The 10,959-nt window shown below is 28.4% G+C and overlaps 1 protein-coding gene across 2 annotated transcripts in view; it reads right to left on the bottom strand.

Moving 5' to 3' along the window:
- LOC110419039 (cold-responsive protein kinase 1-like) overlaps positions 1 to 4,200 on the bottom strand; it is a 5,703-nt gene extending 1,503 nt beyond the window's left edge. The window contains exons 1-6 of one of the 2 annotated variants that reach the window (XM_021431906.2): positions 4,049 to 4,058; positions 2,245 to 2,369; positions 1,744 to 1,859; positions 1,396 to 1,606; positions 1,083 to 1,320; positions 408 to 558 (exon numbers count right to left, since the gene is read on the bottom strand). In XM_021431906.2, coding sequence (XP_021287581.1) covers positions 408 to 558; positions 1,083 to 1,320; positions 1,396 to 1,606; positions 1,744 to 1,859; positions 2,245 to 2,320 — 792 coding nt within the window. In that variant the 5' untranslated portion in view covers positions 2,321 to 2,369; positions 4,049 to 4,058. Of the gene's footprint in view, positions 1 to 407; positions 559 to 1,082; positions 1,607 to 1,743; positions 1,860 to 2,244; positions 2,370 to 4,048 lie in introns of both variants that reach the window. The other variant, XM_089784105.1, reaches the window with a different exon arrangement.
- Positions 4,201 to 10,959: the final 6,759 nt, after the last annotated feature.

The following is a 10,959-nucleotide window of genomic DNA, read 5'->3' as shown; positions in this document are numbered from 1 at the left end:
CAGAACATAAAATTTATAAGGAATTCAAGACCATAACTAATCTCCCCAACAAATATTACTGATAAATACCCCATAGGTCTATTTTCACTATATGGAACATTGACAATCCAAATCTACTTCCTTCATCATATTGCAATTTCAACATTTTTCTCATATTTCTCAGGAAGTGCACTTGCATGAGAGGTCTATTTTGAATATTATCAGAAGTATAATATACTGTTTGTTTAGGCTAAAAACTATAGGACCAATGGAGATTGAATAGGTTCCTCCCACATGGGTTATTATCTCTCTGTCTATCTCTGCATTGAAAGGCTATTCGAGCTATGAGTTATATGGATGATACCTAAAGACTCAAATGACACTAGCAATGAAAACTAGGACAAGATAAAAACAGAGGAAATTCATACCCTTTCAAGAAGATATTGCTCTGACAGAGGTAATCTCCTGTTTGTGTTGCATCTACCACTAACAATTTCCAATAGCAAAACACCAAAACTGTAAATATCCGCTTTCCTCGTCAACTGACCTCTAATAGCATATTCAGGCGCTAGATAACCTCTACATAAACAACATAAGGATACACAAACAAATTAACAATGCTGAATGGAAAGTTAGGTAGATCATTAATTAAATAATTAAATTAAAAGGTGAACTAGATTAAAGGTACATATGCAAAAGCTTCACCATGCCCAACAGCTTCCAGTACAATCAGAATATAATAACTCTAATAGCATGCCATGAGAGGCTTAGGAAAGTCTAAATCACAAGTTATAGCTTTATGTATCAGTCAATCACCAAAAAAAAAGTGACAACAGAAAATAGTTAAAAATGATAAAGAGTAACCAAGACGAAAAAACAAATCTATAAAGCCAGAAGACTTGGTAGTTAGAAACATAACAACCATCCCCCATGGTAAAATGTACACTGTACATTAAAACCAGTTAAATAACTAACTTTAGAAGATTATATCAAAAATATATTTTTATTGATACTCTAAAATCATCATGCAGCTCATAATATAGTCTCTTTACTAAGAATGAGAGATAGAACTGACAAGTGTATACAGTAATTTAAAAACTCACGTAGTTCCAGCAACACGTGTACTAATATGAGTCACAAATTCTGGAAAAAGCTTTGCCAGACCAAAATCCGAAATTTTGGGCATGAGATTTCTATCAAGGAGAATATTGCTTGCTTTGATGTCTCTGTGAACAATATGTGGTCGAACTTCCTCATGAAGAAAAGCAAGCCCCTTTGCAACACCAATGCAAATGTTGCGTCTTGCTTGCCAACTGAATTGCATACTGCTATGGCCTCCACCTACAAGATAAAGAGGCCTTAAGTTATTATTGTTCAAATAGTTAATAAACCCAGACCCAGAGTAGTAGAAATTACCAAGAAGCGTTTGTGCAAGACTGTTATTCTCAAGATAGCCATAGACCAAAATTCTGTGGTTTCCTTCCACACAACAACCATGCAACTTAACCAGGTTTTCATGCTCTATATCTGCGATCACATTTATTTCTGTCAAAAACTCTCGCACCCCTTGCTTTGAGTCAGCAGACAGCACCTTTATAGCACCCATGGTACCATCTCTGAAAACCCCCTGTTCATTAAAATAATGATTGGTAAAAAGTTAGCCTTGGATGTTGAAATAATAAAACAGGCTTAGTTTTATATTTCAGCATTTATTGAGGCATTCTTTCAAAAAGATTTAAACAAAAGAAAAATATTTGCCATTACCTTGTAGACAACACCGAAACCTCCCTCTCCAATTTTATTGGAATAATGAAAATTTCCAGTTGCCATTTTCAGTTCCTTGTAAGTAAACAGTTTAGTGTTCTGAATACCTGCAACCTCTGTGCCAATGAGTACACATGAGGAACTTTTCCTAGTAGATAACTGATACAGAAGGAAGCACTATACAAGATGGGAGGAGCTTTTTAGCTGTGTAAAAGAAATGCATTTCTAGTAACAGATAACTTTAAAGGAAGTCAGACCTAATAAGAAATTTATAAAAATTTTAGATATCATCAGGGCTGGCTCTCAATGTTTTTTCTATTTTCAAGTTTATCAGTGTAGGATGGCTGATGTTATCAATGGAATAATGTCAAAGTCACCTAAACTTCCATCAATTTAGTAATCCCTCTTTCAAGCCAGATTTTATAGTGCCATACACCCCTTTTCCTCAGGATTGTTAGTTCCAAACTGAAGACCAAACATTAGGTCAGGTTACCAGCATACCTTCATCGATTTCTACTGTTTGTTCAGCAGAGAAAGCTGCCTTCTTTCTGGAAAATAAAAATGAGAAACAAGTCATCACCAGCTGCTGTTCAGCTTGAATGCCTTCACTTAAATGAAAACCCTGCCTGCCAATGTAAAGCATCAATTAAGAGTCATCATCTTCTTCTTCTTTTTTAATCTAAAATCATCATACTGTAAGCACATCAAAAAGAGTATATTGTTGCCTTATCATATCCTAACTAACCATTACAGCATTCTGGTGAGAAAAATAGACAAATGAAAAGGTAAACGTATCTCTTTGAGTATGATGATGATCATCATTGACCTCCTAAATCATTTCGGCTTTATGCTTCATATGATTGATTAAGAATACAAATATCAGCTGCTATGAATCTCAACCTCACATTCATTCTCTGATATAAAAGGTAACTGGATAGCGATTCAAACCTACAGTAAACCTAGGCAGCACTAGTTTAGCATCTTTAACACATGTCTCTAGCAAAACAATGAAGCAAAATACTTTTTGATAATCTCCATTTTAAGATAAACATAACCTTTTCCACAAATTAGATTCATAAAAGCATCAAGGCGGATAATTTACGGATGCATATTACCTATGAGCATGTCGAACAATAAAAAGGTAAAACTTTTGCATTGTTATTAAAGGACTCCTAAACACAGACAGCATCCAGACTACATCATTAGCCAGAGTCTGGCGAACCAAGATAAAGACAGCACTACTTATGATGTCCATGCAACAATCTAACTGCATGCAGAAAGTTCGAGAACTTAGAAACATTCCAACTTCAATGAGCATCATCAAGAGTCCAGTTCACCTAATGGTGAAGAGTACAATACATGCGTTGTAAGAGATCTTCATAAGAACATGATCATTAAACTATTTTGAAATAGTATTACCAAAAAAGAGAGGCAAATGTGATAATTCCCCTTAATAATTGAATGGAAAGAAACAATGGCTGCGGAGATTATGTCTAATTAGATACTAGGCCAGAGATAGTCCATCATTAGCATATGAAAGAAAATAAGACAGAACTGCCTGAAGGATTAAGTAGTAAGGTCTTAATTTAAGTTGAAAACAAATAATAAAAATTGGATGATAAAAAAAATTAGTTGAAAAATCAGGTGCGGCAAGCTAAAGAGGATAATGAGTGCTATTACATTAACGAGATCACTACTTATACTTCCAAATGTGTTTTGCCTTCTAATATTAGAGAATTACCAAAGTTGCTTGAAAGGTCAAGGGGAAGACTTTAGATCTCCTAGAAAGTTCCCACGAGTTCAAACCCTCCCAACAGACAAAAATTTCTCAATTCTCCTCAATTTTTGAGGACATCAAGAAATTATAAGATCTACAACACCTATAACTTCCAAAAAATATATATTTTAAAAGGGAAAAAAAATAAAAGTAGAACCATTGTAAAATCTTCTACTACACAAACTTGAAACTTCTAAGTACCATAACCTTTCATTAGATTCAAAGCTAAAACACTATAACATTAGCCCAAAGTAACAAAGCCAATGAAAACCCAGCATTCCTTTCTTTTGTGCCACAAAGAATCCAGGAAAACAAGAAAAACAAAAAACCATAAACACCAAGCATCCAAATTTGGTCAAGTAAACTACTCTTTGAGTATATCCAAGCAAACCAACCAAAGTTAAAGAGATCTAAACTTTTATAAAGCAAAATTCTCGTCTTCTTTTTTTTTCCTATCTTTTCTCATGTTTTCCTTTCAATATCCTTTACTTTCCTGTCATCCAAACAAAACCCAGATTGGAAACTAACCTTAGCTGCTTCTGCGAGCTGCAACAAAGATTCAGGCAACCTTAGAATCGTATAATAATAGAGTTGTGCAGTTAAAAGCTGGTCTCTCCCAAGTCGTTAAAGTGGAAATAATTGCAATAACCGAAAAGCAAACTATAAAGGGAGAAATTTTCTAAAAGCCTCCCCACTGTTTTACGTAATATCCATTTCGTCCCTAAAGATTCTTTCAACCTTTAATATTTTCGTTATTTTATGACGTCATTTTATTTTTTTGCGAATTTTAAGTAATTTTGACGTAAAGATTTTGCTTTCTTTTGGATTTTTCACGTCATTATTTTGTAAAAAAATTTATTACAATTCCCACGTGAATGCTTTGACGAGTTGGGGTTTTGAAAAGTCAAAATAGCCCGACAGGACTTCCATATGGAAATACATATATTTTATTTTTATTTTATATTATTATATTTGGACTTTGTAGTTTATTTTTAATAATTGAGATTAAGTTACTCTTTTTTATTTAATAATAGATGTTACAACTCAAAAGCCAAGGATAACTAAGCTTTCGTTTCACTTTTCCTATTCGCAAGTGGGGAGCATGGTTAATGTTTGACCCTTTCAGGGTTATTTACATTTTCATCCTCCTAACTTTGAATTCTTCTAATTGAATCATTAATATCACTAAATGGTTGTAATTTCTATGTTAATTGTCTATTTTAGAATATAATACATGCAATTTTTTTTATTTTAAAACAACATTCTACTTTAATTATGTTAGGGTTTCAGCATTTTTATTGATGGATGAAAACTGATAATGAAATGAGCAAGAAAAATCTTTTAATAAATGAACTTTCTTTTTTTAAAAAATGGCTAAAATTTAGCTAAATAACGCAAAAAAATTTTAAGTAGCTAACGATGAGTTTCATTTTTATGATCAATTTTCCTCGATTCATACAAATTGAAAAGTTCAAATTCTAAATCAATTAAAATAAAGTGCCACGTCTTGAAATAGTAAGTTTTAAAATAAAGCATCGCAACTTGTTTACGATAACATCCATGTGATGAAATTAATAATTTTTATCATGATAGGTTTCATTTTTTATGATCAATTTTCCTCGATCAAATCAAAATTGAAAAGTTAAAATTGTGAATCATTTAAAATAAAGTGGTAAATTTTATAATAAATCATAACAACTTGAAGTAATAAATTTTGCAGCAATATCCATGTCATGAAATTAATAATATTTAAAACGACAAGTTTTGTTTTTTATGATTAATTTTTTTCGATTAATAAAAATTAAAATGTTGAAATCTTCGATTGATTAAAATAAAGTGTTGCATCTCGAAGTGGTAAATTTTTAAAAATAAAGCATGGCAACTTGTAGTAATAAATTTTACAACAACATGCCAACAAGTTTAGAAGATTGAAGGTTGAATTTTAATCATTCAAAGGTCGGAGATAAATAAAAGAATGTAATAATGTTATTACATTATTCTTTGTTTATCTCCATATTTTTATTTAAAATTAAAAAAAATCACATCATAAATTTTTGTTTTATTTAAATTTAATTCGGATTCCCTCGCAACATATTAATTACTAATAATCATATAAATGTGATAAACGTGAACTGTGTTACAATACTTTGATCTAATTTAATTTAATTACAAAGGCCACAGTTCAAACCCTATTTTAATTAATTTAATTATAAAATAATTTGACCAATAAATAACTCAAAAAAGAAGTCAAACTCATGAATTAAAATAAACCCAGTTTTTCAATTTGGTATAATTCTGTTTTATTCAAGAAACTTGAGTTTTTTTTTTTTTACGAGATTGTTCAAATATTAAACAAGTAGATAAGACGGATATAAAGATGATTATAAATGTCGATAATTCAAACTCTGATTCAAATGTAAAATAATTCAAACAATAAATAACTCGAAAAAAGAAATCAAAATCGTGAACCAAAATATACCTAATTTTTCAATTTGCTATAAATGTATAATTTAAGATTATAAGTATAAACTAGATTCCAAGTTTCTTTTCCTATATTTACCAACCAAGGCTTGCATTTTTCTTTCTTGCCGGTCACCTAGATTGGTTTTCCTTTCTTTCCTCCCTCTTTCTTTCTTACTAAACATTGGTGAAAACCATTTAGAAGAAAGGAGCTTTGCAACGTGTGAAATCCTTTTATTTTTATTTTTTTTAGCCAATTGGTTATCCAATTGACAGCTTCACGTCTTCATTGTTGACTTGGAATTTCCACAATTTTGGCTTATTTTGACCACTATTCAATTAGTTCTCTTTCTCTCTATTTTCCCAATGTAGGCATTCTACGTCAGCTAATTGAACTCATTGTGTTATCCCAAAAATATGTATGTTAGATGAAAATCAACTTGATTAATTAAATTATACAAACTTTAAAGTTTTAAACGTGCATTATTGTTTATTTTATTAAATATATACGGTAATTCTTTTTTGGTTATAATTTTTTAATAAATTATTTTAAAAAATTTAAATAAATTTTTATTCTTTTATTATGTTTAATTAAATTTTTATATTTTATTTTAAGTCCAATAAGTATTTATGACTAATGATTAATTAATTATTATTATTAATTAAAATATTACTTATCATTTTATATCATTAATATGATATTGATATGAAAGATGAAAAATACTATATGATCATATTATTGTATAAAATTAAAATATTACGTTATTATCAATTATGATATATTAATATGTCACATTATCATTAATTATAATATGTTAGTATACTACGTCAGAGTTATGGGACATAAAATGATAAATATTATTTTAATTAAGTCAAATATTAATCATAGAAGATTATTTGATTCAAAATAAAATATAAGAATTTATTTGATTTAAAATAATAATATAAAATTTGATAGACGTAATACAAATATAAAAATTTATTTAATTTAAAATAAAAATATAAAAAATTAATTAAATATAATAAAAATATAAAAACTTATGAAAAAGGTAATTCTAATATAAAATTGCAGCGTTAAAATGCTAAACAAAGCTAACATGGTAACCATTGGCCATTGGCCTTTGAATCACCGGAGCATTAAAAACAATGGATACAACCCCAATACCAAAACTAAATACATCAGGAACCACAGTTGACACCCTCCCTGCTAGACAGTGCCATACGACGAAGCACTTCACCACATTTCCATTAATAATACCAGCACAATTCTTCATATTTCATGGCTAGACTTGATGGCCCCCTATTAATTCACTGTTCAGAACATGAAAATGACACGAAAATTACTTCCAAAAAAGAAAAAGAAAAAGAAAAGGCCCAGAAAAAACATTTCCTGATGATAATTGAAGGTTTCAGCAAGCAAGTTGTGTCAGATAAATCCTATGAACACTGCTTAAATAAGCAACAATATAGACAAGTAGAAACATTTTCTCATCATTAAAAACACCAGCTAGTTTTGCTTTTCACACTTGAAAAATTAATTGAATTCCAGGTTAATATTTGAAATCAAGAAATCATATGAAGACAAGTCAATGGCTATGTTCAAGTCTATGAAGCAGTGAAAAATCCAGCCAGCTCTAAGAAGTTCAGTTAATCTAGTTCAAAGTTATGATTGAAGTCCTCTTTGACTGTACAATTCCCTGCTCCTAGGAGAAGTACTGGCTTTGTTTTGAGGGATTATTAGAGCAAACGTTAAAGGCCGCCCTTTTCTGTGTGGTACAGAATGATCCCTGCATTGTACAATGGATGCAGCTCATGCAGAGTTTATATTTTATAATTCCTGTGAATAATTTTAGATTTTTGTCAAAAATATTATGTAATTTTTTAAAATATTTTTTGAAGTAGACACATGATTAAAGTGTTTTTAAAATTTCCTTTTAAATGTATTGTAAATAAGTTACTCCATCCATTTTGTCTCTCTTCTTTTTCTGAAAAGGAAACTTTCTAATATCTAATGATGAATACAATAATAAATTATTTTCTTTAATTGTCATTCTATTATTTTCTTTATATTTAGAATTTTTTAAGGAATAATTTTTTTTTTGAAAAATCATACATGATTTTTGTTTATTACTATATGTATTTACTTTAAAATGGCAAAAAGGAAGGAAATATTAAAATTGAAGGCAATTTAATTATAAATTAAATATATGAATATCAGCCAAATGCTAGAAATTAATTAATAAGCTTAATTACCACTTGTTGGTTTCTTGAATTCTCTTGCTTTCCTATCAACTATTGTTCCTTTCATTGCGTCTCTCACAAGTTTCAATTAATAGTCTCGCATTCTGGTCCACTGATCATTATCAAATGTCTATTCTTAATTGTCAGATCGAATTACAAGCAAAGCTTGTAATTGGAGGATTTAAGGATAATTAAATTGGAAAAGCAGAAAGAGAAGAAGCTTAACTAGTTAGGAAAATCAATGGTTAAAAATTACCTTTGAGATTCTAATTTTGTTGTTCTTGCCTTATTAGGTGAAATTTTGATTATATTAAGATATGGGCATTTTTATTGATGGAGGAAAATTGATAATGAATAAAAAAATGTAAAACAAAAGTCTTTAATAAATGAATTTTCCTTAAAAAAGGGTGAAATTTTAAGTAAAATTTAAAACTTTTATTATGATAAGTTTCATTTTCTATGATCAAATTTTCTCGACGAATAAACATAAAAAAAAAATTGAAATCTTAAATTGATTGAAATAATGTATTGCATCTTGAAGTGATAAAATTGAAGAACATTAAATACTAAAATGCTTATTTCTTTCAATAAATTTGATAAATTTTATACGTAACATGAAACATCAACATTCATGTAATGCTTTTGTTTTTTTGGGAATTAAGAGAATAAGGTTTTAAATTTTGCTTTATAAATAAAGAGATTATATACTAATCGATGAATTAAATGTTTGGGTATTATATAATATTTTAATTTAAACAACAAAAATTTATAATTAAAACTGTATTTTAATTTAAATATAAAAGAATTCAAATAATAAATATTAGATATGTACTTTTTTTAAAAAAAATAAAGATGTAAATAAGATGAATAACAAAATAAAAGATTGATGATTATGACTTCAACGTGGGCTTGTAATTTACTCTTCTTTTAACTTTATTGTAGAGAGAGCGCTGCTATTGATTAATAGACATTTTCTTCTAGCCAATAAGACTTGATCAAGATAGTATCAAATAGTCAAGCAAGAATTCAAGACTATAGTATCATTAGTTTCTTCCCCTAATATTTGCCCACCAAGGCTTGCATTTTTCTTTCTTTCCAGTCAGCTTGATTTGTTTTTTCTTTTAAAACTATGTTTGGTTGAAATGAAGGAAAATAAAGCATAGGGAAAAATAAGATGAAAAAAAGGAAAGTTATTTTTTCATTTTTGTGTGTATGTGTGTTTGGACAGACGTTTGTGATTAAAGATTGATTAATTATCATTAATCAAATATTCACGCGACACTAATATAATACTAACATAAAGAGTAAAAATATCATGTGATCATGTCATGATATTACGTCAGCATCATATTACATAAAACAACAATGGACACATTTTGATTAACGATAATTAATTAACCATTAATCATAAAGATTTAAAAAGAATAACGATTTGATTAAAGATAATAAAAAAATATTTAAATTTTATTAAATAATTTAAGAATTTATTTAAAAAAAAAAAGAAATATACAACTCCATCTATTTTTGTTCCTTCCTCTTACTTCTCTTCTACCAAATTAAAGGAAAATACTAAGAATAACAAAATCATTTTCTTTCCTTCCTTTTTTCCTCCTGGCCTAGTCCAAGTCAATGTCCTAAAAGAAAGGGTACTTTGCAAAGTGTGAAATCCTATTTTTCATATGGTGTGTATGTGTTGGTAATAAATCAGGCAAATTGATCATTCTAGCCACAGCTTGGCTTGTTCATTTTTGACTTGAAATTTCTTCTAATTTGGCTAATTTTGACCACCAAATTCTTCTTCTTCTCCTAAACATTCTAGTTTAGCTAATTACCTAATTGTCCTACCCCAAAATATGCTAGATCAAACCAACTTATACAGTTAGATTTATACAAATGATTGAAAAGAGTATAATCCTATAAACATTAATAATTGGGTTTTAATTTTACAAAGAGATTCATATCTAATCGATACGTATTTGTTTATTTTGTATTTATTAATTTTTTATTTATAGTCAAATGTATATGATAATTCATATATACTCGTCTTTGAAGTTTAAAAATTTTACTTTTGGTACTTAATTTTTTTTTTTGGCTTCATTTTTGGGTGTTTTGAGAGGAAAGCATGGAAATTTAGTTATAGACTTATGCCTTATGGTAACTTTTTGACATATTGTGATAATTAAACTGTTTGCATATTTTGTATTAAAATTTTAATGTTTCTTTTAATGGAATTAAGTTAACGTTAATTAAAAAAAAGGTTAGAATACTTAAAAGGGTTTGTAAATTATTTTAAAAATTTTAAATAAATTTTTAGATTTTTTATTTTTTTTAAAAAAGTTAGAATACTTAAAAGGGTCATATGATAATCTCACCCTCTATTATGATAAGTCAGCATGACAAATCAATATTATGTGGATATAAAATAGTAGATATCATTTTGATTAATAAAAGTTATCTATTATTAATTCTAAGATTTTATTTGATTCAAATAAAAATGCATAAATTTGATTAAATGTAATATAAAATAAAATTTTATTTAAAATTTTTTAAAAATATTATGTCATTAAAAAATAACAAATATTTATGCGTTTATCTATCATTAATTAAACTAATTTTTGTTGAAATATAGAAAAGAATGGTCCATTACATCAGGATAGCTCTTTACAACAAGGTCCCAACGCAAAATGGAAGAAAGCCCAAATCTTTACAACAAGGCTTTGCTTAACTACCCAAACCCA

Source organism: Theobroma umbraticum, unplaced genomic scaffold (assembly GCF_002168275.2).
Source record: "Theobroma umbraticum cultivar Fairchild unplaced genomic scaffold, ASM216827v3 scaffold_67.0, whole genome shotgun sequence".
In the NCBI taxonomy this organism is placed as follows: domain Eukaryota; kingdom Viridiplantae; phylum Streptophyta; class Magnoliopsida; order Malvales; family Malvaceae; genus Theobroma; species Theobroma umbraticum.
The sequence above is the reverse complement of the archived record's forward strand: the minus strand, read 5'-3'. Positions and strand labels throughout refer to the sequence as shown.